The following is a 27,815-nucleotide window of genomic DNA, read 5'->3' as shown; positions in this document are numbered from 1 at the left end:
TACACTGTCCTTTTGTAGATGGATATTAGCCTCAAATTAGCCCCTTCAGACCTATTATGTAGCCTATAAGTAAAAGTTTACTAAATTATGCATCTTTGTTTGACCCTTGCCCATAACATGGAGGTGGCTACATGGACCCTTTTAGGTCTTTTCCATCTCTAATTTTTAGGATTCCAGTGCCACTACTTACTGATGGTGCTCCAATCCATCAATGTACATTATAAACAGATTGCACTTGATACAGTGTTGTATTTTATATAGTCTGGATAACTCTCCAGAAGACACATTCTAGCAAACCAAGAGGTTTTGGTAGGTGAGGTTGACAAGTAAAATATTATTTAATATGTGCCTGTTTTGACTTGCCATTGCCTTTGCCTTCGTGATAAAATGTAAAGTGATTCTCAGTGAGAAAGAAGGGAGACATGTAATGATAAAAAGGTTTGCTATGTTGTGTGTACGGTATGCAGGTATGTTCAAAGTGAGCATAATGGCAGTTCACCTCTATCATGGATTGGAAACTGAAATAGACACTGGTCTAAATTTTTACATAAGTTTTCAGACTTAAACTTTAATCCTGCATCAAAAAGATTCCCCCCCCCCCCCCCGAGCAGGAAGAGAGGTGGAGGGAATCGTACCTCAGAGCAGCATTGGTGGTACAATGCCTTCTCTGGCTACTGCTGGGGTGGTGCAACTCCTAGACCACCAGTTGCTCAGGGTTGTGCCTAAAGGTACAATCTACCCCCAAATGTTTTGGATTCTGCCTCCACTGGCTTTCTGGAGCTCATGCAACAGTTCCTCTCTCTGGCCCTCCTGCTTGGACTTTCATATACAGCTAGTGAGAGTGCTGCTAAGAGCCATGTTTCAAGTAGCTCACATGAGCCTCTGTTAGGAATACAGCATTGACTGACCTGAATTGTCCTTGCCTGTGGGTTGACGTCATTTACGTCTTCCTGTTCACTGAGATGCTTCCCCCAGCTCTGCTGCTCTCCAAGGCAGTGGGGGAGCTTTCATGAAGAAAGTTAAAGAAGTAATTTTTTAAGCTCCTCATTCTTCACTTCTTACCCTAGTGCAGACAACATTCAGACTTCATGAGCTTCTCCCTCCCCAGATGCACAGCATCAAGTTCTGATTTATTATGGAGCCATAATTAGCCCCTGGAGAAGGCATCTACTTAAACCTCCATAATTAGTACTTAATTTCTCTAAAGCTAGTGAAAGGCCCTTTTAGGTTCCTAATTGGCTGCTACTTCCTGTTAGCATTCACTTTGAGCACGAATTACCAACTTGGGAAATAAGTTACTTTCACAGGAGTAATGCAGTGGCTGGGGATGTGAGCAGCTTATCAACCCAGAAGTGGGATGGTATGGTATCTTGGACTGCTGGTCAAATATGTTTCACCCATGTAGCAGCTGTGGAATGTAAACTAAATCTGTTGCCAGGTCTCACTTGAGTTGGAACAGTCTAGGCACAAACCCACACCAGCTGTGTTCAGGGTGCAGGGCACCCTCTGAGTACTGTAAGCTCCATGTGGCAGGCATTTGTATCATGCCAGTGTCATTTTTAATGATGTCCCTGGCTAGGTCCATAGGTGAGGCCTCCAGATGTAATATCATGAGTCTTTCCCATTTGAGGTGAAGGACCAGGCCCAGAGGTAGGAGCAGACCCATGAACCTCTAAATACTAATGGAGTGAGGCACTGAGGGCCCATACTGATCCTCAGGCCTCCGTCTTGTCTTGCCAAGTTGTCCCCCCATAACATGGTTCTCAGCACAAAGTTATGGTCCTGTCTCCCATCTACTAGCCTCAGAGAAGACACATACAAGAGATGGTTGACAACTACCAGTTACTATCCATAGGAAATCTTGAGTATTTGGGTTTTTAAAAAAAGTCCTGCAAAAAATATATTTTGTAAGAAACTGAGATATATCAACATTTTTACTGCAAAAAGATTGACCAAACTGGGGGAGGGGAAAAAGTTTTGATCAGCTCTAACGGTTATCATTGGACATGCAGCCATCCGAGGAGACACAGCCTTTGGCTTTCCATTTATACCAACAAATAAGATGCAGTGATAACTGACAAGCTTAAAAGTATTTTTTTTAATTCAAAATTGACACGAACATGTATAATGCTCACCCATTTCTGTCTCTGTTGGGTCACTGAGCAGGTGAAAGTTAATGGTTCCTTATGGCACTTCTTTTTAAAATACTCGAAAATCCTGAGACCTAACTGACATTCCCTGTGACTGTAGAGAACACTACCTGATCAGCTACATAATCTCTATGCCCCACACCTTTAACACCCTACTTTATAAAGCACTTTGAGATGCCTGGAGCTTTAAAGGTACTAGAGAAAAACAAACTTTCCCATATTCAGTATCCCTAGTGTTTCAGGGCAGAGTGTGGTATGGATTTCTGATGGATGCAAATGCACACACTGAAAACTATTTTGGCATATTGCACAAGAGTTTGAACATGTGAATGAATGTTAAAATTTCTCCAGCAAGGATCATTCTGAATCATTCTAAATTAAATATTCTCATTGAACAGCTTGGAGATTTTCATCAAGCTTCAATGAATCTTAAATGCACTGATTCATATTACAAAGGTATTTTGCAAAAAACAGACCAACAACCTGTGCAAGCTTTGACTGTTCTTTAGAGACAAAATGTCTCTTGCATGTAAGGGCATGCTCCAGGAAGATGGGCCTCTCTGTGAAAACAGACTTGCACCAGAAGAGACTCTGTCTAGAGTTATTTAGAGACCTAATTAAGCTCTAGAGTAAATGTACCACTGAACAGCTTAATTAGCAATATGTTTATTAGGAGCTAATTACATAATTCCTTAGCATTTTTGAAAATTAATGATTGCCACTTAGCCCACAGAATCTAATTGACCAAGGTTGAGGAGAACAGGCAAAATCTGTTGCAGAGTCCTTTTGCTAATAGAGTTAATCATTTACTGTTACTTTCCTTGTACAAACAGGGACCTAGACAGTGCTGCTTATCCCAACAGAAATTCACAGTTGCATCCCACATATACACAGAGATGTCCCTGGGAAGGAAAAATGTCCTCCAATTCATACCATATGGAAGCAATAGACAAACCCATTCAGATCAAGTAACTTTCTCCTCGCTTTCATCATTTTGCGTCTGCACACTGAAGAATAAAGTCTTTGTGCCATTGCACCTTCTCACCTAGGAATCCAAAGGCCACATCCATGTTTAAATCTTCTGATCTCCCATAAGATAACACAATGCATTAATGCTGAGACACTATGGGTATGGACAGGTGTGATGTAAGAATGAAAGTAATGCCTAATTTTCCTATTAATTCTTCCAAAACATAATCTGTTTTTAATCCCTAAAATGGAACCCAAGCGTCTGGACTAAGTCTCAGGGTGGTTTGAATTATTTTTGTGTGTAACATCAAAAGCCACAGGAAGATTCCTTTTTTAGGTGCTGTCCCTTCTAATTCTAACACCACTTCTCCTGCTAGCCCTTTGACTAACATCTATTAGCAGTTTAAACAAGATTTCCATGCCCGTGATAGCTTGCAGAATCTCCTTTTATGTTCCTGCTGAAGAACGTGGTGTCATTCAGTCTCCTCCCTGTTCTGTACTATGTTCTATGATTTCACGCCGTACATGAGGGGGAATCTTGAAATGTCCATACCTCTGATTCTCATCACGCCAGTCTATGCTGGTGCACAGAATTGTGATATATGAATAAGCAAGAGCACAAAGGCATGGAATCAAAAGTAGCTATGTAAAGACTAAGAGACCTTTGGATCTATTGCTATAACTCCCAAACACTACATCTCTCCACTATGCCTGGGCTTTTGCCAATATGCTGAAGACTTACATGTGGTGTTTGATGCTTTCATATTATAACTTAGACTGTCTGACTGTATTATGATGTTTCAAGAAGAGCAGACTTCTGCAATCCCGTGCTGGGCATCCCACAGCCCATGCATGTCTAGTAGAACGTATGGGATTAATCTCGGGCACGTCGACTCCCAGCTGAATTATATGCCAGTAGCGGGTTGGAAAATATAAAGAGAAATCTGTCTGGTTCCAGCTTCAGTCTCACTGCTTAAACTCATGAGAAGGAAGGAACAAGGCTGCAACAAGAAGTCTCGAATCATTTCCTAGACACCCAGGTATTGTAGAACAATTTTAAATATTGCCTTTTTCATTTGAACATCGTGCTTGACTGGTAACTATTGCCCCGGCTTTGTTTTCAGTGTCTATTTCCCCTTAGTGGTCTATTTTAATTTAAAGGGCATTGGCCATTTTGAATGATATTTTTACATAGGGAATATTTTATTGGCTTATTTTTATAAAAAAAAAAAAATTGGTGCCTGATCATGCTTGGGTGGTAAGTACCCTCAGTTCTCACTGACTTTAACACAAGGTGAGGAAATTCAAGCACTTTTTGATTGGGCCTTTAAAAGCAGACCTAAGATAAGAAAATATATATATCCATATCCACTTTCTTGTGGGAGGGCAATAATTCCTTTCACCAAAATAAGCAAACCAGGTCTGCACTTCTTGGAAGTTCAAAAACAGATCCAGCAATTAAGAGATGTGTATTCATCTTTCCAATAATGGTAAAATAACTGCTCTGTCTCATTATTTCTTTACCAATAATCTGTAAAGTGCACTTTGATGGAAAGGAACCTGGGCTCTGAAGGTAAAGCAATGCCAAAGATTAAATATCAATAATCGGACCCAGTCATCTGGTGACAGCTCCCCCTACCCCCTTGTAATTATAAAATATTACTTTGTTAATATAGTGGGAGTCTCCAGATAAGGTCCTAAATATATCTTCTTTATGGAGAAACAGGAAGCATTAGAAGTATTCATGGACATAAAGAACACCACCCCTGGCATATGGTTTTTCCGTACATTCATCTGTGTGCTGCAAGGTACCTGCTTCTAAATAGCCAATGACCCAAACACACAAGGGCTGTGTGTATGCAAACTTTTGAAGTATTTTTCAAATGCCATTTTTTTACAAATTCTATTTTTTACTTTTTTGCAATCTGTTGAATTAACTGAAAATCACTGTTACAAAATCGATTGCCCCTAGGGATCTGAACACCCTTAGCAGATGGTATGCTATCTCTGCTGTAGTTGCTCCATCTCCGGAATTAACCTTTTCTAAATTGACGTTGCTGGAGATGTATTAAAATAGCGCATTTCATGCTGAAACTGGACTGGGAGCATTGGAACAATCTGGGGATTTTTGTTTTTCTGATTTACAGTTTTTTATGTCTCAGTGAAACTGAACAGAAAGCAGGCTTTCATTGCAATGATTTTAACCGAGAGTGCATTCTTCTCCATATCTGCTCTGGAACTTTTTACCTTACTCGTCAGGCACTATATCTTAATCCATAAATACTATCAATTTCAGACATTGTCTTACACTTTTTTAGATCTTGCAGAATCTAATTGATCCCCCACTTCTGAAAATGTTTTGTTATGGAGAGAAGGCTTACATGGATGCAAAATCTTCGGCAGCTGTACAAACCAACTTGCTATTGGCTTGAATGAAAACTCTCCTTTATGCAGAAATTCTTGTCAGCATGATTCAGCATGGTCTGGAGGAATGAGCGAAAGTGTCAGAGTGGGAAGGTTTCCCTGCCTCTATCCCAGACTCGCTTTATAGTTATGGACAAGTCATTTCAGCCCTCTGCTTCAGTTCCCCATATGTAAGATAAGGACAATAATATTTACCTGCCTCTTTTAGGGGTGTTATGTGAATTTAGCTTGTAAAGTGCTATAGAAATGCTACTTATTGATAATTACATCAGCTAATTCAGTGCATAAACACTGTACTGATTAGCACTCTGTAAAGACCTACATATAGATAGTGTTAATTTTTGCTGGTCACAATACCAACACCTATTCATTAACAAAAAGCCTCAGACACCAACAATTTTCACATGGCTCTTGAACAGCCTATCAAAGGAGCACAAGTTTGTGACTAAGCTTTATATGTTTGCTTTTGCAGGATAGTCCTTAGTGCTCTTTCCCTCACAACTTCGACATGGCTAGTGATACCTGAGCCCATTATTGGATGAGGATCTTTAAGAAGGTCAAAATCTGTCCTAACTCTCTGTATGTAATGACACTTCTGAAGATCAGAATTAGGGTTTGAATCCAGAACCTTCAGTACCGCAATGCAAGCTTTTAACACCCAAGCTAAAGGACAGGTTTCAGTGGTAGCCGTGTTAGTCTCTAAGGTGCAACAAGGACTCCTCGTTTTTTGTTGTTGTTTTTTTTTTTGCTGAGCTAAAGGAGTAACTTCACTAACTGGTAGCATTAGTAGGTTGTTTTCTTATATTGGACCAAATGTTAGAGGGTATTAAAGGCACACACTTTGCAAGTACATTATATGACTTGAAACTCCCCAGTTTCTAATGTACATACCATTTCTTATGCACGATGTCCTTGCTTTGCAGAATATACAGATCCAGTTACCCTCCTCCATTTCCAGGATCAGTTATGGGAGCCTGGTTCATCTTTGACATGGTTGGCTTCATTTTATTGGACATGGTGGGGATCCCAGGGAACCTAGTCATCCTCTATGCCTTCACCCACATGTTAATGTGCCATAGAAAAGTCACATCCTCTGAAATTATCCTGAGCAAGCTCGCGCTTTCCAACCTCCTGGTTATCCTGACTCAGGGGATCCCCATCACCCTCAAAACCTTTAGGCTTCAGAACATGTACAATGACCTGCTCTGCAAAATTACCCTCCATATTTACTGTGTGGGCAGAGCCATGACCATTTGCATCACCTCCCTGCTGGGCTGTTTCCAGTGTCTCCTCATTGTCCCATCTCCTTGCAAATGGTTGCGCTTGAGAGAGAATCTGCTGAAAAATCTCTCCTCAGTTATGATTTCCTTATGGTGCTTCAACCTCTTTGTGTGCAGCACTCACCTGACTTATTCCTCCTCCCAGGCTGTTGCAAACTCCTCCATCATCAAAAGCCACACAGTGGTGTACAACTTCTGCTGCGTGGTGTTCCCCAGCCGCCTTTTGTACTTAGGAAACGGGGCAGTGTCCATCATTCGGGACTTGTTCTTCCTGGGAATCATGACTCTTTCCAGCTGCTACCTTCTCTCCATGTTTTATCAGCACAGGAAGCAGGCAAAACATCTGCTGGGGCTGCACACAAAGCATGCAGAGATCCAGGCAGCCAAAGCCGTGGTGGCTCTGTTAATTATGTACCTTCTCTGTTTTGGGCTGGACACCCTCTTCTGGATCTATACCCTCTGTGCGGACCCAGTCTCACTGTGGCTCATTGATGCACGGAAGTTCCTTGATTCCTGCTACTCAGCCATCAGCCCACTGGTGATTATCCTGACCAACAAGAAGGTACAGACAGGTTTGAAATGTGCAACCAGGAGGAGACCGTTATCAGGTGCAGAAAGTATCTCAAAGTACATCCAATGAGAAACAAATGGGCCAGGTAGCAACTTTCAGGCTTAAGGCTTATTCAGCTTTGTTTTTAATATTGTGTGTGTGTGTGTGTGCACACAGAGCAATTTATACATCAAGTATCTCAGAACAACAAAACAAAAGTAAATTCTCCATGAGACAGAGTGAAAACACAGGGTAAAAAAAAAAATCTTGTATTTGACTGTACACCCAGGCAATAACAAGAGAGGAAGGATGGTCTTGTGATTAAAGCACAAGTTGGGGAAACCTGGTTTGATTCCTACTTGAGCCATAGACTTCCAGTGTGAGTAGAGAAATAAACTAGTTTCCTTCCATCTAAATAAGTACCGAAGTTTCACTAAATATACTGAATATATTCAGTAAAAACTGGGGTACATTTTCTGAAATAGTCAAATTGGAAAGGTTTCAGGGTAGCAGCCATATTAGTCTGTATCTGCAAAAAGAACAGGAGTACTGGTGGCCCCTTAGAGACTAACAAATTCATTTGAGCATAAGCTTTCGTGAGCTACAGCATCCAATGAAGTGAGCTGTAGCTCACAAAAACTTACGCTCAAATAAATTTGTTAGCCTCTAAGGTGCCACAAATACTCCTTTTCAAATTGGAAAGTGATGCATGCCAATAACTTTGTTGTAAAGTAACTTCCAGAATTATATTGTTCCTTGATGCTTTGTAAATGTGCATTTAATCTTCATATTACATGTTTAAACCCCAAAGAAGGTGTCACAAGCTTAATAGGCATATTTAAATGTAATGTATGTCACTTATGCATTTTTGATGTCTACCAAGCAAAAGATGAAAGCACCTCAGAGCCAAAACCAGTGGTAGACATATACAGCACTGTAATATTTAATGTCCACGACACAAATCTCACTTTCAGATAGTAAAAACTAGGTTTTATCCCATGGTTCTGTGGCCTTGGTTTCAGAAGTGCTCAGTATCTGCAGGTCTCCTTGAGTCCAGGTGGATATGTGGATTCTCAGCACAATGCAAAATCAGTCTTTGGCAGGCTGCACGTCAAAACTATGACCTATGCCTATTTAAAATGTGTGAGAATTCCCCAGCAACTTTTACAGCATGTTAACCAATAGGGTTGCAGAACACAAGTAAACTAGTTAGCTTAAAGATGGTTGGTTGAGACACTACTACTAATGATGCAACTCTGTCACCTGACACTGAGCTGTAAGAGATTGGTCCAGTAGCTTGTTAACATAGTATCATGTTTCAAAGTTATTTCAAATTTGTGCAGGAAGTTTGTGCTCTTCTAAATGTTATAAAAACCATTCTGAAAAATGCCACTGTTTTCCATGTGCCTGAACCACCACGACAGGGATCTTTTTCAAGCTGCTGTGGTTGTTAATAATGCTGTCTATCCTGGACACTGAAAATCATTGCACTTGTGGATCAAGCGAGACATCATATAACATTTTTATTTGAATTTCTATCAGTGGGAAAGATTCTGTTTATTAAAATTTAATAAACAACCCCCTTGTCTGTTCTTCTGTTACCAACTTCCACTTACATTCAGTGCAAAAGATTTTGAGCTCATTTCGCCTTCCTGATGATACTGACACACATATCTACACAATTCTTCTCTGAGTAGTTGTAACTAATTGCCTTGCATCTCAGTGCCACTAGGATCATTACTAACCTCCCTTATTAAATTCATAGTGCAATATTTGAAGGCTGCTACTAGTGTCTCTCTATACTTGTCCTGATCATGCTTATTGCTCAAGTGAAGGTGGTAATTTAAACTTTGAAAAATGGAGTTTCTTGCCACCTTGTGGTGCAGTATCTCCTTGGCCACAACCCTGAAGGGATGGTGTAGAATAAACACCATTGCCCCTAACCTAAGGCATATCCTCTAAGATCATCTGCTTACATACTATTGTTCTACATCAAGAACAGAGCCCTAATTGCATGGCCGATATTTTAAAGGTGAAATTTAAAGTCCCCTAGGGAAAATCCATCATAAAATAGCTTGTGTATAAGTGCCACTTATATGAAAAAAAGTTTTTCACAGATTTTGGAATGCAAGATTTGTATACAGAAGATTATTCCGGGTAGGTTTTATTTATATGGCTAGAAAATAATTTGTAGGAGTTGGATCAAACTTTAGAAAATAAACAGTGACATTTGAGAAGCTTTCTGCCTATGGCATATTCATAAATCTGTAGAAATGTCTGAAGCATGATGGCTAGATCCAGAATTTAAACTGTTCCTAAGCAGCCTCCCATTCTGGCTGCATTTCACTAGGTCTGGTATCTCACTTACTAATAAGTCAGGCTTTTTAAGCATAGACAGCCAAGCAAGACCAACTGTTAAATCAAAGTATCAGAGGGGTAGCCGTGTTAGTCTGGATCTGTAAAAGCAGCAGAGTCCTGTGGCACCTTATAGACTAACAGACATATTGGAGCATGAGCTTTCGTGGGTGAATACCCACTTCGTCTGACTGTTAAATCAGAGAGACACAATACATCTTCTGCTCCTTGTTGTCTGCCAAGTGTATAGATATTCAAAGACCTGGAATTGATAAAGTTCATTAGAAAAGATTAATGGTTCACTTGGGAACAAGTCCAGAAGGGAACTGAGCTGAACGTGTAGGTCAGGGAGCTATGAAAGATTAAAAAAGATAATTTAATGACTTTTCTTAATATATCATCAAAAATCAGACCCTAATAGATTGCATACCTGTTATGGGCCTCACTGAAGTTGCTTTGGGTTTTAGTAATCGGAGGAATAGTCTGTTGTGGTGAAAATTGGCTTCCTTTCCTCTGCATGCACCTCCTTGGAACAATTCTCAATTGAACTCATCAGAATCTGAGGCATGTAAGATGAACAGCACATTTTGCAGTGTAGAAGGATCTTCACTGAAGGTTCATCCAACCCACTTTTTTTTGTAGGGTTCTAGATGAATCCAATCACGACCCCACCAAAGAACTGGAGAATAGCAGACTGAGGTGAGAGAGAGTGAGAAGTGTTATGGGCAAAGTAGCATTAACCACAGTGACTGCCTAGAGTATTGAACACAATGTCCTTGTGTTTCTCGTATTCGATGGGGTCCACATCCTGAAAGAAATCTCTCCTGAACCCCCTTTTCAAACTACACCCCAGCCTCACCAAGCTCAATTCCAGAAGCAAGCTCCCTGAAGACCAGGACCCACCTACTCAAAGAGGTGCCAGATCCTGCCAGAACAGATACAGCAGTGGAGATATGTTTTCAGGTTTTGTGATGATCAATACCCTCCACAACACACCTTTCAAGATCCAACATCTGGTGTACCTCATCCAGTGCACTAAATAGCCCAATAATAACAATACAGGTGAAACCAGACAATCCCTGTGCTCTCTAATGAACTCACACAGGAAATCAATAAAAGACAAAAGCACCATCTCACCCATGGGCAAAAACTTTTCACATAACAATCACTCTGTGGCTGACTTATCAGTCTTCATTCTCAAAGGAAACCTGCACAAGTTTCAAAAGATGAGTCTGGGAGCTTTAAGTTCATAACTTTGTTAAACACTAAAAATAATGGTCTTAACAACAACATTGAATTTATGGCTTATTACAATAATCTGTAACCCATTAACCCTCCCTTTGCTGTCCTACGATTGCAGAGATGTTAACAGGCCACTTCACCTTGAATGGTCTCTTACGACATGACTTACATAACTACTTATGCTAAACAATCTGTTCCATCTTGTATTTATCTGTGACACTCAGGACTTTTCCCAAACCTGAAGAAGAGCTCAGTGTAAGATCAAAAGCTTGTCTCTCTGACCAACAGAAGTTGGTCCAATACAAGATATTACCTCACCCACCTTGTCTCTTTAAGACTAAATTGTGCTTTTAGGCACAGCCCTGAGCACTGAATGGAACATGAGCCATGCTGTTCCAGTGGCAGCCTGGAAGGCAGTGTGACTCCAAGTATTGGGGTAGCTGTGTTAGTCTGTATCCACAAAAACAACAAGGAGTCTGGTAGCACCTTAAAGACTAACAGATTTATTTGGGCATAAGCTTTCATGGGTAAAAAACCCACTTCTTCAGATGCATGGAGTGAGAATTACAGCTGCGGGCATAAATATACTGACACATGAAGAGGAGGGAGTTACCTTACAAGTGGAGAACCAGTGTTGACAGGGCCAATTCGATCAGGGTGGATGTGAGCCACTCCCAATAATTGATGAGGTGGTATCAATACCAAAAGAGGGAAAATTGCTTGTGTAGTGAGCCAGCCGCTCCCAGTCCCTATTCAAGCCCAAATTAATGGTATTAAATTTGCAAAATGAATTGTAGCTCTGCAGTTTCTCTTTGAATTCTGTTTCTGAAGTTTTTTTGTTGAAGTATGACTACTTTTAAATCTGTTATAGAATGCCTAGGGAGATTGAAGTATTCTCCTAGTGGCTTTTGTATGTTACCATTCCTGATGTCTGATTTGTGTCCATTTATTCTTTTACATCGAGACTGTCCAGTTTGGCCAATGTACATGACAGAGGGGCATTGTTGGCACATGATGGCATCTATCACATTGGTAGATGTGCAGGTGAATGAGCCCCTGATGGTGTGACTCATGTGGTTGGGTCCTCTGATGGTGTCACTAGAATAGATATGGGGACAAAGTAGGCAACGGGCTTTGTTGCAAGGATAAGTTCCTGGGTTAGTGGTTCTGTTGTGTGGTGTGTGGTTGCTGGTGAGTATTTGCTTCAGGTTGGGGAGCTGTCTGTAAGCAAGGACTGGCCTGCCTCCCAAAGTCTGTGAGAGTGAGGGATCATTTTCCAGGATAGGTTGTAGATCATTGATGATGCGCTGGAGAGGTTTTAGCTGGGGGCTGTATGTGATGGCCAGTGGTGTTCTGTTATTTTCCTTGTTGGGCCTGTCCTGTAGTAGGAGTACCCGTCTCGCTCTGTCAATCTGTTTCCTCACTTCCCCAGGTGAGTATTGTAGTTTTAAGAATTCTTGATAAAGATCTTGTAGGTGTTTGTCTCTGTCTGAGGGATTGGAGCAAATTTGGTTATATCTTAGGGCTTGGCTGTAGACAATGGATCGGGTGATGTGTCCTGGATGGAAGCTGGAGGCATGTAGGTAAGTATAGCAGTCAGTAAGTTTCCAATATAGGGTGGTGTTTGTGTGACTATCGCTTATTTGCACTGTAGTGTCCAAGAAGTGGATCTCTTGTGTGGACTGGTCCAGGCTGAGATTGATGGTGGGATGGAAATGGCACCAGGTGTGCCGTGGCCTCATCAGCGATACTGTTCCTGACAGCTTGTAGTCCATCCTTGTGTGGCATATTGGTGTAGAGGGTTTCTACATCCATGGTGGCCAGGATGGTGTTATCAGGAAGATCACCGATGCATTGTAGTTTCCTCGGTAAGTTGATGGTGTCTTGAAGATAGCTGGGAGTGCTGGTAGCATAGGGCCTGAGGAGAGAGTCCAAATAGCCAGATAATCCTGCTGTCAGGATGCCAATGCCTGAGATGATGGGGCGCCCAGGTTTATGGATCTTGGGTAGCAGATAGAAGACCCCTGCTCGGGGCTCTAGGGGTGTGTCTGTGCGGATTTGTTCCTGTGCTATAGCAGATATAGATATAGCAGACTCCAGAGATACCTCTGGGAGCAACAGGTCCCCCGTTGCTTCCCCTTGATCCTGGAGCACTAGCAGTTTTCTAGCAATAGTAATTAATTCATAAACCTCATAAGTATCTATTTGACTCTTACGTTATCACTCACAATTAGCTTTGGGCTCCTGCGGGGACTCTGCTGTATTTCACACTCTGCAAAGGATTTGCAATTGTGATTGAACCTTGCAGGGATCAGATTTCCCAGAAGATCCCATATGTGTATCCACTGGGCACTGAAGTAGACATCCTGCTGCTTATAATACATCCAAATACAATTCTCAGAGGCACACGGTGTCTTTATCAATATCACCCTCTGATGCATGTCTGACTTTAAAGCGGAAACTCTGCTGCAACAGGAGATGGGTGTAGATGACTCCATCAGCAGGATGGACCCCTGTGAAGTATCAGTGTCCCCACTGCTTAGGGTGCCCTTCTCTGCAATGGGAAGTGCAGTCTTTCAGAAGCGGTGTCACATCTAAGGGCTTTTATCACCCGTAACAAATACATGATCTCAAAGCACTTTTCACAACTGTCATGACAATATCCAATGTGCCTTAGCTGGTGTCTGCTTCTGGAGGTTACATTCTGCCTCTAAATTCCTCCTGCAGTTTTCCATATATGGATTCTTCTCTTCTTTTAAGCTCTTGTGCATTGTTGTTATTGCTGGTAGAGGGATTTTTGGGGCCTTGAATTTGAACAGGAACTCATCCTGACCCTGGCATTTTGCATTGGCAACTCTTTACTTCAGTTTCCCCAAGTGTAAAATGGGTACAGTAATGCCTACCACCCTGCCTCTTAGTTCTGTGGGAAGGATTAACTGCTTAACAGCACCTTGAAAATTACAGGGACAGATATTGAGCTTGAGAAAATCAGTGTGGATACAGACCAGCTGAGGATCTGATCACATAATGCAGTCTACAGATGCTTCTATGTATATAATAAAAAAATATTTTTAAATGAAGCTTTTTAGTCCCTCTAAAGGATGGCTAGTAACTAGACACATTCCTAGTTTTACAAACTATTTCACTGATCTCTGAGAATAATAAGATGTGTGTATTTGCAATGTAAGTTTCACTATTAGAAAAAGCCAACCATTAAGGAAAATAAAAAACACTTACAAAATTTTATTCTGCCAGAAGCACATAATTAAATTAAATTTAGCTCAGAGGAATTAATCCAGACATTTAAATCCCTCTGCCAACTCCTTAGAAATCCCATATGTACTGCTTTTAAAGGTCCATTTTTTAAAAAATGTTTTGCCTCAATCAAAATGATCCTTTCATTGTTGTGCTACACTGCTCTCTGCTGGCACCATGCTGGGAGTTTCTGTAATATTACAGCTAAATAATGATAATGACCCGCAGCCTTGATCCCACCGATTCTCACTAGCCCAGCAGGGTGTGCTGGTTGGTAGTCAGATGTGTAGATACAATAGAGCACTGCAGGAAGGGTTATTACTTGTTTCAGAGTCAGGCTCCCAAAAGGGCTGAGCTTTTTAAAAAGAATAAATTTGTGGGTGCTTTTTATTTGCCTTTTGTTTTTTGAGCATTTAGGTGGCCACATATTCAAGCTCTTCGCTGCAAGCAGAAGGGCTAGAAACGTCCTCTGTTTCCATGAAAGTGGAGATTCTCACTCGGCACGACTCCAGATATTGTACCACTCATAAAAATATCAGGGTTAGCAACCATGTTGGTGATTCGTCAGTCTGGGTTAGCACTAAAGCAACCCCCCAGCCTGATGGTAAGGGCACTGTCTGTCCACTCTCTTTAGCTGATTCAAGGTGCCTTCATCTTAGCAGGTAGAGGCCATTCTCTTGTTGTTCAGGGTGCTGTTTAGCTGTAGCAGCAGCAGCTGCATCTTTAAGGCAAATCCCAAAGCGACGTAGCCTCCTTGCAGATCGAGCGTGTCCCCGGAGATTGATTTCTAGCTAGGTCCTTAAGACAGTATGGCTGGATGTTCACTCTATATCTGTCCTTGGCAATCTTATCACAGCACCATCTGATCACTGACTGTATAGCGGAATTATTTGGTAAACATGCTTTACTATAATTTTGTTGGTCTTCCATCCGAGCAGTAAATGTTTCTCAGCTGAAATGTAAAACTCTGATCCTGGTTTCTGGTGGTTTCTAAATATCCCATAGCACATTGAACATTCCAAATTCCCTACCTACAATTTTCCTGTTTTAAAATATCTTCCTTTAGCTCCAGGTCAACAATCCCCCAGAAACTCCTGTGGACTTGCTCTCTTGTACGCTGGCTGCTATTTCTATTGGTCTCCAAATACTGAAATGATTTAGGATTTTTCTACATTAGAGATTTTTGCAACCACATCACTACACAGATGTGCAATGTGTAATATCCAGTGTAATGTGCAGCACTGAAGTAACTTACCCACTTTGAAGTCAGGGTAAGTCACATGAGTGTGGGAGCTTGCATCCATGTAACTCCTTAACGTAGATAAACCCTGAGAGACTGTGCTCTGCACATACCTCTCCAGCTCAAGTTTGCAGGCACTGGCAAGGGTCAGCGTGTGCAGGGATTGGACCTGGTGCTGTGAATAGACAAAGGACTGTAGTCTTCAAGGCTATCAAACCAGCAACTTTCACCAGCCATTTTAATTAAGGAAAGCACCCCCCTACCATACACACACAGACACAACCAAACACAGAGATTGTTTAGAGTAAGCTGCCATCATGTTGGGAGTACAGGAATAAAAACTGCTCAGGGGAGGGGGATCTATAGGGCCAGGAGAGTAATTTATACCAGTGCCCAATTTCAGAATGATGATTGAGATGACAATATTTTTCCCTAATATGCAAGATTCCCTGAGTCCTGTTATTAGCGTCTCGGGGACCTATGATTGGAACAGGAATGCTCAGCTGCCTGCCACTGTCCATTGTCGTCTTTCCAAATCACGTCTTCATCCTGCATGTCAAGCTGGACTTCGTTGCTCCAAAACATGGAGACCCTTGGACTGTGCTTGTAATGCCTCCATATTTCCTGCTGCTTGCTTGAGATCACGTGCAAGTAGTGTCTGCCTGAGCCTAAAGCATTGCCCTTAAAGATGGGACCCAGGTACAGCATTCAGACCCAGACCTGAATTTCTCCACATTTCAGAGTGTTGTATAGATCCTGGGGTGTGGAAAGAAATGTTTTTTCCTATTACACATAAAGCCACACAAGTTGTGTACAATGGGGCAGAGGGTTGTGTGTTTCCTTCAGTATTTCTACTTCCATCCACAACCCACAAGTGTAAAAAGTATAGGGGGTCTGAAGTTAGAGAAAATTAGACGTTTAACCAGACTCTTGTGAACCTCAAAGTTTTGGGGGTCGATTCTGTTCTCTACAGGTTCTTCTCCTCAGTGTGGTATCGAGTATCTTCCAGTTGTGTAGTGAACAATGTGACTAACACCTGTCCTGTGCGGTGCGTTCTTTCAGCCTCTCCCTGGGGGGAGGACTGTGTGAGCAGTGTAGCGTTTGATTTTTTTTTTTAATGTCCACACATCTCTGTGTTTATGTAAGAGAACACAAGTCAAAGATGTGCACCTGACACTTGGAGCATGGGGTGGGGAGGTTTGGGATGGTCCTTAGTTCCTGTGGGAATTTGTTCTTCATTCAAGTTCTGGCACAGATTCACCAGTGTGGGTTAGTGGGAGAGGGGTTCTAGTTATTTTCCAGATGGCTTTGACTGTTCCTAGTAGAAATCCTCTTGATAAACAGAGCAGTTGTTTTATCAGTGGTGATATTTCTTGCTAACTGATGCTGCCATCCAATTACACATTTTGCTAATTCAAATTCAGATTGGCTTCCAGGAGAAACTGACATCAACAACAAAATAAGAATTCCACTGAGGTTCCTTACTAGCAAATTACTGCATTCATCATACATATTGATAATAGCCAAAGCTGTAAGGGGCTTTGGCCTAATTATCAGACTAATTAAAAACAATTCTGTATTCTGATGATTAGAAAATCAGTCAGCTGTAAGAAAACACAATTTTGGAGTGGCGTCTCTTTTGTTGCAAAATTGCAAAGCTTTAAATATGGTTGATGGATGATTCTCACAGCAATCTATAAAACCCTGTTTCCTGCAGTCTCATCACTGGAGGGCCCTGTTGCTGGGGATTCAGTGTTCCAACTTGGGAATTTAATATGACACACACATTCTGCATTTGGGCACTTAACACTTAATCACTTTAAATGAGTAATAGTATAGCTTTTCTATTAGGGTCTGGACCTGATATGCAGAAGTTTAGGCATGAAAATGCATCCATAAAACTGTGCTCACAATTGTGTGTCTCATTTGCAGCACAAATATCATAATTTGGGCTTGCAGCTGTGGTCACAGTGCATGTAAAATTACTACCTGTGTCTAACTCTTCATTTGAGCATGCAGTAGTTGTGATTCCACATATGCACACAACTTCTGAGCCCACTATAAATTAGCCTGTATAAAACTGGGTTTGTGGTGAATTTCTTGTGTTCTCCCGATAGGTTTGCCCTTTGTGGTTCCCATGATGCCGCAGAAATAATAGTGCAATAGAAATAAATGATAAGTAAAGCACTCGGAGATCCACTAACACGGGGACTGTGGAAGTGCAAAGCGTTAAGATTACTGGGTCAATTCCTAAGAGATGCCAACCTCCTGACCGTCTCACTGGCTTCAGTGGTAGATGCAGGTGCTTAGCAACTGCTGAGGCGTTGACCTGAATCACTTATTTTCCTGGAAAGTGAGTTTAGCTTGTTTTAAAGCAACTAACGGGTAATGGTGCTGGGATTGTGCTCTGGAGACGTCTAGCTTCATTTCAATTCTTTTCTTTTGCACCCAAAGACAAAAAATCTTGCTGCCCTGTTGCTCGTCTCCCTGGCAACATGTAGAAGGTGTTTCTCTGTTTTCTTTCCTCCTCTCAAGATCCACGGAAATGTTTCCTGGCAGATCCTCAGCTGGTGTAAATCAGCATAGCTCTGTTGTCTTTGCAGGAGCTGCACACTAGAAAACATGATCCCAACTATCTATACAAGTGATGGGGTTTAAATGATCTGTTACCCCTCAAGAAAGAGACCTTGGAGTCTTTGCGAAATGTTCTCTGAAAACATCTGCTCAATGTCCGCGGCAGTCAAAAATGCAAATAGAATGTCAGATACTATTAGGAAGAGATAATTAGTCAGAAAATATCATAATGTCTCTATTATTAGAGGTGGCCAACCTGAGCTTGAGAAGGAGCCAGAATTTACCAGTGTACATTGCTGAAGAGCCACAGGAATACGTCAGCAGTCCCTCATCAACTCCGCCCCACTCCCAGCGCCTCCCACCCACCAGCAGCCCCACTGGTCAGCACCTCCCGCTCCCCTGTTTCGTGGTGTGCAGGAGGCTCGGGGGGGGGGGTGGAGTGGGGGCAGGGCCTGTGGCAGAGCCAGGGGTTGAGCACTGAGCACCCCACGGCACATTGGAAATTTGGCGCCTGTAGATCCAGCCCCAGAGTCGGTGCCTTTACAAGGAGCCGCATATTAACTTCTGAAGAGCCGCATGTGACTCCGGAGCCACAGGTTGGCCACCCTTGTTCTATATAAATCCATGGTACACTCACACTTTGAATACTGCGGGCAGTTCTGGTTACCTCATTTCAAAATAGGTATATTAGAATTGGGAAAAGTACAGAGAAGAGCAACAAAAATGACAAGGGGTCTGGAACAGCTTCCCTGCGGTGAGAGGTTAAAAAGATTGTGACTGTTCATCTTAGAAAAGAGATGAGCAAGAGGGGGTATGAGAGAGGCCTACAAAATCATGACGGGCGTGCAGAAAGTGAACAGGGAACTGTTATTTACTCCTTCACATAACACAAGGACTAGGGGGGTCACGCAATGAAATGAATAAGCAGCAGATTTAAAATAAATGTAAGGAAGCACTTCTTCACACAACGCAATCAACCTGTGGAATTCATTGCCAGGGGATGTTGGGAAGCCTGAAAGTATAACAGGGTTAAAAAAAAAATTAGACAAGTTCATGTAAGATAGGTCCATCAATGGCTATTAGCCAAGATGGTCAGGGATGCAATTTCATGCTCTGGGTGTTCCTAAACTTCAGACTGCCAGAAACTGGGACTAGATGACAGGGGATGGATCACTTGATTAAATTGCCCTGTTTTGTTCATCCCCTCTGAAGCATCTGGCACTGGCCACTGTCAGAAGACAGGATACTGGTTTAGATGGACCACTGTTTTGACCCACTATGGCCTCTGTTATGTTCTAAATCATGCCTCTTCAGAACCACTGGTTTTCTTTTAACAACTGCTAGTTTTATTCAAATCCATTTACCATGCAGTGAGTGGCCCTGAATTGAATAGCCTATTTTCCCAGTATTCTAAGGTGCAGGGTTAAGAGGCACCTTCTTGATAAATTCATTTCACAGGAAAGCACATGTGGAAACTTCTATTCCTCTTTCCCCCACCCCACCCCACCCCGGATTATTGATGTTGTTCTCAATACTTCTCTGAAGGCCAAACTCTGAATGCAGATGGTGCAGGGGAAACTCGATGGCTCTTGTCTACCGTGTTTAAATAGAGCCATTCTGCTTGTTTCTTTGCTTGATCATCTTTCTTTGATGGCTATTTCTAACACTCCCTCAGTATATTCGTACTCCTTCTAACGCTGCTATCATGATCTTTGCATTGTTTCCGATTCTGAACACAGTAAATACCACACAAAAGCTAAAGATCGCAGTGCAGGAAGTGCTGATTATTTTTCTCAAGTTGCTTACTTTTAAACCATGTTCACAAGGCAACCAAGTCATTCTGAGCAGTAAACTTTTAAAAACATTTTATTCACATTTAATTGTCATGAAATTAACCAAATGCTGGCTGCCTTAATGTCCAGGCATGGAGGCACTCCAGCCATCAGTCTGACAGGGTAGAATCAATGCCAATTCCCCAGCAAGCAAGGGGAGTGGTTATCGATTCAGTCAAGAGGAGGAACTCTTATCACCCCAGTGAAAAAAGAGGGGAAGCTGCTCCTCCAAGCCAGGGAGAGGAGGGGAGCTGAAACCCAAGCTGGGGAGGTATGTTCCCTGTGTGTATGGTAGCTTGCTTTGAATTACGGTTATGAAGAGTTGCTCCTGATAAAAGACCTTGCTGCTCTGTCCAATTTCTTCTGCATTGCCCCACCAGCTTCCTTAAGGCATTTTGTATGGTGCTCATCACTGTGATATCTGAGTGTCCTATTCCCTTTCACCCAGGTTGTCCCCTACTTAATCAGGGTCTTGGCTTACAAGACTGTTTCCTGAATGGGGCATTTTGTTGGCCGATGTGGGACTGGGGCTAAAGCATTGATCAGTGTCATGCAGATTGTATTTTTTATCCATCTGTGCAGGAAAAATGCAGTACAATTAAAGGGAGGTGCCCAGATTAACTGACTGCAATGTTTCCAGGGCAGAGACATAAACTGAATCCTGAACACTTGCCCCTCTGCTAGACTATGTCCCCCTTTCATACAAATCTTATGTATACTGCAAGCTTATTATTAATTGTTTATATGCTAGTAGCTCGTTGAGGCCCCAGCCAAGACTGGTATCCCATTGTATGAGGCACTGTACACACACCTAATAAGAGACAGTCCCTGCCTCAAAGAACTTGTGATCTAAACAAACAAGAAAAAGGAAGTATTTTACAGGTGGGAAACTGAGGACCAGACACAAGTGACTTGCCCAAGGGCACAAAGGAAACCTGTAGAAAAGATGGGAAATTAGTCCACATTTCTTTAATCCCAATCCAGTGTCTTAACTAGAAAACTATCATTCCTTTGCTGTTATAGAATTTCTGGGTAAGCTCTGCTTTGTTGTTTTTCTTTACGGAAATGAATTTTAAACTACTAAATGCATGAACAGATTTAAAAATAATAAGACCAGAATGGGAATTATGGTGAAGAGCTGAGGAGTGAATGCAACAGAGCTAAATGACCATTAATAATGATGAAAAAGTACAGATGATTTTTTTCCTTAAAACTAAGGTGAAGGATAGGAACAGAATATGAAAACTGGCAGTTCTTTTGTTTCAGTGGGAGTTTTGCATGATCAAGGAGTGTACATTTGAGCCAGATGTTCATGGAATAAATGAATCTAGGCTAATTTAAAACAATTGAGAGTTCTGGTGCTTGGCTTTTAACTGAAGATGTACCTGATCAGAACTTGGCCAACATCTGCCATTAGAGGGCAGCATATACTCACACATTTAGGGGACTAATATAGACGGCCTCTTTATGCCCTGGCAGGCTGGAAATTTCTGTTATTAAAATCCATCTTTCTTATCACTGTGAAGCGAAGTAATGGGCTGAAGTGCCATTTATTTTAGATTGGAATGCCAATTTCTGAGATGGTGTCCTGCCCAATGAGAATCCTCTGGCATTTCTATAGTCCAGAGCTATGAGCTAGGAAGGTTGTTTTCTTATAAATACAGCATATTTTTTTAACATGAAAATTTCTGCTGATGAAATATTTGCTCTGTCTAGTGTGGGGAAAAAAGTTGAAATGTGCTTCCAGAGCAATAGAATTCATGGTCTCATTGAAGAATTGGCCCTCAGTGTTCCGTGTATGGCACAATGAACGGAACTGACCTCTTCCTCCCAGACTGAGTGGCAGAGCAAATGGTGGTTAGGGTGACCAGATGTCCTGATTTTATAGGGACAGTCCCGATTTGTGTGTCTTTTTCTTATATAGGCTCCTATTACCCCACCCCCCACCCCATGTCCCGATTTTTTTACACTTGCTGTCTGGTCACCCTAATGTAAATGGAGGAAGGATAGTATAACTTGCACTAGCATTCTCTGTGTGTGTGTGTTTGATTTTGTGCATGGGCAAAACAAGTGTGACACTCATGTTGAGGGGGCAGGAAAAGCAACAGACAGGAGATTGCATGATCAAGTAAGGGGAAGACCGTTAAACTTTTTAGGGCAGGGTCTGTAACTTAATATGTCTTTGTGCAGCAGGCAGCACAATGGAGCTTTGATTCTGTGTCGGGCACACAGATGCTACTGGAATACAAATAGTCATTGCAGGTGAAATGCAGAATGTTAAACTGAGGTCTCCCTGTTCATCTTTGAACTAAACAATTAATAGTAAAGCAAGGAAAATAATGTGATTATCCTGTATTGACTAAGTGTTGCTTTATTCCTGATACTGAATCAAATTCTGCACTGATTCATACCCAGTTTGTTCATGCAAGCCTAGTATCTTATATGAGGGTATAACTCAGCTGGCAGTTCAGCCAATACTATTTTTACAGCCATCCCAAAATATTCTAAACTATCTTAAAACACTCAAACAGCAGCTATAGACAAAAACATTGGCTGGTTTAAAGGAGCCCAGAGTCCCTGACAATAATAATACCTAGCTCCTTTGATAGCACTAATAGCCAGAGACCTCAGTGCGCTATAAAGGAAGTAAGCATCACTATCCCAGTTTTAGAGATGGGGAAACTGAGGTGCAGAGACGCTTGTCCAAATTCACCCCGCAGATCAGTGGCAGAGCCAGCAACAGAACAGAGGTCACCTAAATCCCAATGCAGTGCTCTGTCCACTAGGTCTCTGAACATTTCCAACGTAATGCAAAAGAAAGTCTGGCAATTTTGTATACTGAGAAGCCGAGTATTTAAGAAAATCAAATTACTTTGCATTCTGTGCAAAAATGGTTTGATATGAATTGCTTTCCTTGAGAAAGGGCATTGTTGCTGTTATCAAAACCAACGAAATCCAATCCCTAGCTCACAGATGGGGGTGAGACTTGGTAAATCCTTGTCTGTAAGGTGCTTTGGGATCTTCAGATGAAAGGAGCCAGGTATTACTGTTCTTGCCAAAGGCGGGGGGGGGAGAGAGAGGCAGAGGCGCGCACCCACAGACAAGCATAGTCAATTTACTCCCCTTTAAGTGCTGCCTGGTTACCATCTCATGAAAGAAATCTCCTGCATTCCTCCCCTTTAATCTTAGTTTATTGCTAGCACCAGACCAGTCTCTAATCCCCGCAGACCTGTAGGAGTGGAACAGGAGCCAGATCAGGAGCTGCTTCATCTGTGATCATTTGGGTAAGCAAAGCATATTTTCTTAATAACCATTTGCCTTCCTTGCCTGTTCTGTGCAAAAGGCTTTAGGCCCTGTACAGTATTTTCTGTTTTAAGATCACTTTTATGATGTTATGACAAAGTAGTGGAGTACAGCTTTGCAGAGGTGGTCAAACTAATATTTCTCAGCTTTCACATGTTACACATGTGCCCTCATGTAATAGGGGTGGTACAGTTTTACTTTTAAACTATTTAAACTAATCTGTTTAACTGGAAAATGTGATTCAGCAGGAGTTCATCCCTGACTCCAAAAGAGCCCTTTGCTTTGGTATCAGTAGCACAGTTGGATGAATAAAAGATGTTTAATGTAGGTTTGGTTTTAATGCATAACAACTGGGTCTCTCTGCCATTCACTTCCTCATTATGCTGTCCCCTAAACATGTCTAACACTGTCTGTGTCTGTTCATTCAGTGACATGCAGAACACTTATTTTGTTGCATTTCCCACCCCATCCCCTTTTGTATGTACTTCTTGTTCTAAAGATAAAACCAGCTCTTCGTTTTCCCCCTCTCATGTATTGTTGTTGCAAGATTATGAATCGAGTGTTACCGCAGTTTTGCTAAGGAAATTCAGAAGAAGAATGTCTGCAGATGGATCTGCTGCTGTATGATACGAAAGCTGAACCAATTTCTCAGAGAAATATTTAAGCAAGATCATAACAACACATTAAATTCTAAGCAGTGATGCGTCATTCCCTGGATCAGACTGAACAAAGCAATAGTCCCGTTTATTGCTCTAGTCTCTGAAAGCGCAAAAAGGGTAGGCATGACAATTGAAATTACTTGTCATTTACAGCACAGACACTTGTCAGCCTGGAGTAGTAGAAGGGATCAATATTATACGGTCCTGCATGGTTAATTAATTCATTGTTGTGTGGTGGCTAAATAAATTAAAATAATACTTAGCACTTCAAAAGGCTTTACAAGCAGTAACTACTTAACGAGTATTTACATTTTGTTATGCAAACTCAATATACTGAAAATAAAGAGAAAGCCTATTGTTCTTGCATTGCCAAAGGGGTATGGAAAAGATGAACACAGAAGTCTTTTCTCACTCTGACGTCTAGGATTCTATAAGAATGCATTTTCCAAGCACGTATTGAGTCTATTCTGTTTCTGTTCTTTCTTTCCCTGTGTGTTTTCCATTGATGTGAATGGAAGATACACAGGAAACAAAAGGATAATACACATACCAATAGAGTGTCAAGACGAGACTGACAGAAGTAATATAAGTGTACGTTAAGTATACAGATATAACACATATATGAAAAATTGTTAGAAAAATATGACAGGACAAGCACAAAATCTGCTTGCCCAACTTTTACCGTGATATTTTACTTCTCCATGGAAAAATAAAATTAACACAAACAATCGAGTAGAATTAGTAAGTATTTATTTGTATTGTGGTAGTGGTCTCAGGAAAGGTCAGGGTTTGCGCTAAGCACTGAATGAACTAAGTAAAACAAAGACAGTCTCTGTCCCACCCTACACCACTTTCTAGGATTAGCTCGAATTGCAAGAGGTGCATAAACAGACCAATGAGGGAAGGGAGGAGGACAAGGTCACTGTAAAGATGGGTGCATTGCATAAATCGCCAGCTGCAGGTCAGAGTAGTCCAGGGATTTTTACAAAGCTTCTGTGTTGTGTGCAATATCCTTGTGAGACTAGTTCTTTAGTAAATGTCTGCCAGGGGGAGGAAGGATTTTGAAAGTTTCTGTGTTCTGCCATAAGACGAGGCAGATGGGCACTTTGTCAAGTACTTACACAGCTCCCATGTCTTGGCACCTCATAAACATTCAGTGTATTTACCTCACAGTAATGCCTCCTATGTCACTGCTCTCCCACTCTGGGGCAGGTAGGAGAACTGGGATGGGAAGTGACTTGCTCAGACACACAAGGTGGCCTGTGGCAAAGCATGAAATGGAACCCGGATCTCCTGAGTCCCTGTCCCAACCCATCCCTAAAGCACAAGATCATCCTTCCACAGGCACAGACAGGCAAAAAGTAACTGCCCCATAAAAATAGAGAGGGTAGAAGGGGAAGCTAATCATATGATCAGATGAATGATAAAGGAATATACAAACACATGATTCCTTATTTAAAAACAGTATACGTTTAAAAAAAAAAACCTGTTGCAAATAGAATTAAGTATAAACTGCTTCCCCTTCACCCCCAAAGATCTAGTCTGAATGAGCAAACATCAGGCAACACAAAACTAGTATTCTAAAGGGTGTAAGCAATAGAGAGAGTACATTGTGCACACAGATATTGACTTGATCTGTTAGCAGGGAGACTAGGTAATGCTGGAGAGGGGCAGGGTATGAGCTCAGAGGTGGTTTCACGTGTCAGAATTCTGCAGTTGCCTGGTAGGTTTCAGATGAGTACTCAGCCAGGGATTGCACTGAGCCCAAGTGCTCTTTTGAATGTCACATGTTGGATCTCCTTTTTGTTTATGGCTTGGAGACTGTCTCATTCGTCTTCAGTGTTGCACACAGCTGGGTCCCAAACGTCCCTGGGGAGGAGGCTCCCTTTCTGTTGTGCAACTCACGGACGTTTGGATACCGGTTTCAAGTTTTTTCACAAGCTGAATACAAGCAAGCTTGAACTGCCGGCCAGCGGCTTCCCTGCTGCTTCTCAGATGTTCCATTTCATGGCCTAGTCCAGCCATCTCTCAGGAGTTTAGCTTCCTGCTGGGGCCCATGTGAGTTGGCTGGTTGCTCCATATCATGGGAATGCCCGGCTGGGAGCTTTCCACACACTGGCTGGTCAGTATGTCATTCCTCACATGAATGGGGGCAGGCATAGTTCTGTTCCAGTGGTACCTACAACAGCTTTGCTGCTCTGATGACAGCTGTGCAGTGGCCTGTGAGAAAAGGAATTAATGGCTGTTAGTCCATTTCCTCATGGACAGGTGGCGACATCACATAAATCACCATTAGAGCTGGAACCAAATGGCACCTGTGCAGCACAGTGAGATGGGGTGCATCCCTTTAGGGAAGAGAGGAGGCATATCGGAAGGGTAAGGTCCCAAGGAAGCCTGTGCTGCTGGTGCTAATCTAAGTGCTAGAACTGGGCCAATAATTCATAACCAATCATTATTTTGACCAATTTCCTCCCCCCCGGATACAAAGCAATGATCTCCATCATTCAGATTTATTCAAGCTTTGCAACTTTTTCATTTGGATACATCATATGAAACTCACTTTCAGTCAATCTTTAAGCATTCATGCTTAAAATCCATTTCTGTGAGTGATTTTTCAGAGAGCAAAGGTGAAAGTGTTGAAAGAACGGTCTTGAATGAAAACTTGCTTATGAATTCAAACAAGTATATGCAGACAATGTTTTGCACTAATTGCCCCACGCCGCTAAGAACTCTTCATCAGCACTAATTAAATAAACAAAATAGGGCTGCTGTCCACAGGACTTGCATTGAACTGTCATGTGCACATCAGAATCTATAAAGTGGATAAAAACTAAGTCTGATTTGGCCTTTAAAGAGTTTATAGACTGAAGGTGTTATTCTTTTGCAGCTGAGTCAATTTCTCTTTCAACAAAGTTGAATTAACCTTTGAAATCTCATGTTAAGGATCTGGAAATCATTGTAGCTCTGTTAATTAAAGTAACAAAATCAGCTTGGCGGGAATCAAAAATCTAAGTTAAATGTCATGAGACATTAGCTTCCAGCTTCTTTTTTGCTTTAGTGCTCTCTGCCTCGTCTGAACACTTATTTTTTCTTTAACAAAAGACTCCATTTTGTCTCCCAAAGATTAAGCCATGTCTTACAGTCTTTTATGGAACGATGTGATTGATCCTGAGTAGTGAGAAATGGAGTGTCTTAAAGGCAGTGCTTTCAGCATGCAATCTGATTCTGCTAAACGGAGAATTTTCAATGCATTTCCTTAGTACGCTTGGCATGGGGGAGTCTCCTCCAGTATCCAAGGTCAATGTTGGTTCCAAAGGTCTCTTCTCAACTCAGCTGAAAGCCTCATTGATCATTCTCTAATGTATTTCCCTCTCTGGACTCTTAGATTTGATCTTATTAAGAATACTCACCGAACCATAGAATATTAGGGTTGGAAGAGACCTCAGGAGGTCATCTAGTCCAACCCCCTGCACAAAGCAGGACCAACCCCAACTAAATCATCCCAGCCAGGGCTTTGTCAAGCCAAGCCTTAAAAACCTCTAAGGATGGAGATTCCACCACCTCCCTAGGTAACCCATTCCGGTGCTTCACCATCCTCCTAGTGAAATAGTGTTTCCTAATATCCAACCTAGACCTCCTCCACTGCAACTTGAGACCATTGCTCCTTGTTCTGTCATCTGCCACCACTGAGAACAGCTGAGCTCCATCCTTTTTGGAACCCCCCTTCAGGTAGTTGAAGGCTGCTATCAAATCCCCCCTCACTCTTCTCTTCTGCAGACTAAAGAATAAGTCATGTGCTGTAGCCCGCTCATCATTTTCGTTGCCCTCCGCTGGACTCTTTCCAATCTGTCCACATCCTTTCTGGGGTGGGGGGCAAAACTGGATGGAATACTCCAGATGTGGTCTCACCAGTGCCGAACAGAGGGGAATAATCACTTCCCTCGATCTGCTGGCAATGCTCCTACTAATACAGCCTAATATG

At 41.9% G+C, this 27,815-nt stretch overlaps 2 protein-coding genes across 5 annotated transcripts in view; both read left to right on the top strand.

The window, feature by feature from the left end:
* CAMK1G (calcium/calmodulin dependent protein kinase IG) overlaps window positions 1–27,815 on the top strand; it is a 66,829-nt gene that overhangs the window by 10,556 nt on the left and 28,458 nt on the right. For 2 of the 4 annotated variants that reach the window (XM_073319948.1, XM_073319949.1), the window contains exon 2: window positions 23,061–23,155. The gene's annotated coding sequence lies outside the window, so the exon portion shown is untranslated. Of the gene's footprint in view, window positions 1–23,060; window positions 23,156–27,815 lie in introns of those variants that run through there. The other 2 variants (XM_073319947.1, XM_073319945.1) reach the window with 1 other exon arrangement.
* On the top strand, window positions 6,510–7,463 carry LOC140901204 (olfactory receptor class A-like protein 1). Its single transcript, XM_073319618.1, has one exon. The coding sequence runs from the start codon at window positions 6,510–6,512 to the stop codon at window positions 7,461–7,463; it is 954 nt and encodes a 317-aa protein (XP_073175719.1).

Source organism: Lepidochelys kempii, chromosome 21 (assembly GCF_965140265.1).
Source record: "Lepidochelys kempii isolate rLepKem1 chromosome 21, rLepKem1.hap2, whole genome shotgun sequence".
Lineage (NCBI taxonomy): Eukaryota > Metazoa > Chordata > Testudines > Cheloniidae > Lepidochelys > Lepidochelys kempii.
The sequence above is the reverse complement of the archived record's forward strand: the minus strand, read 5'-3'. Positions and strand labels throughout refer to the sequence as shown.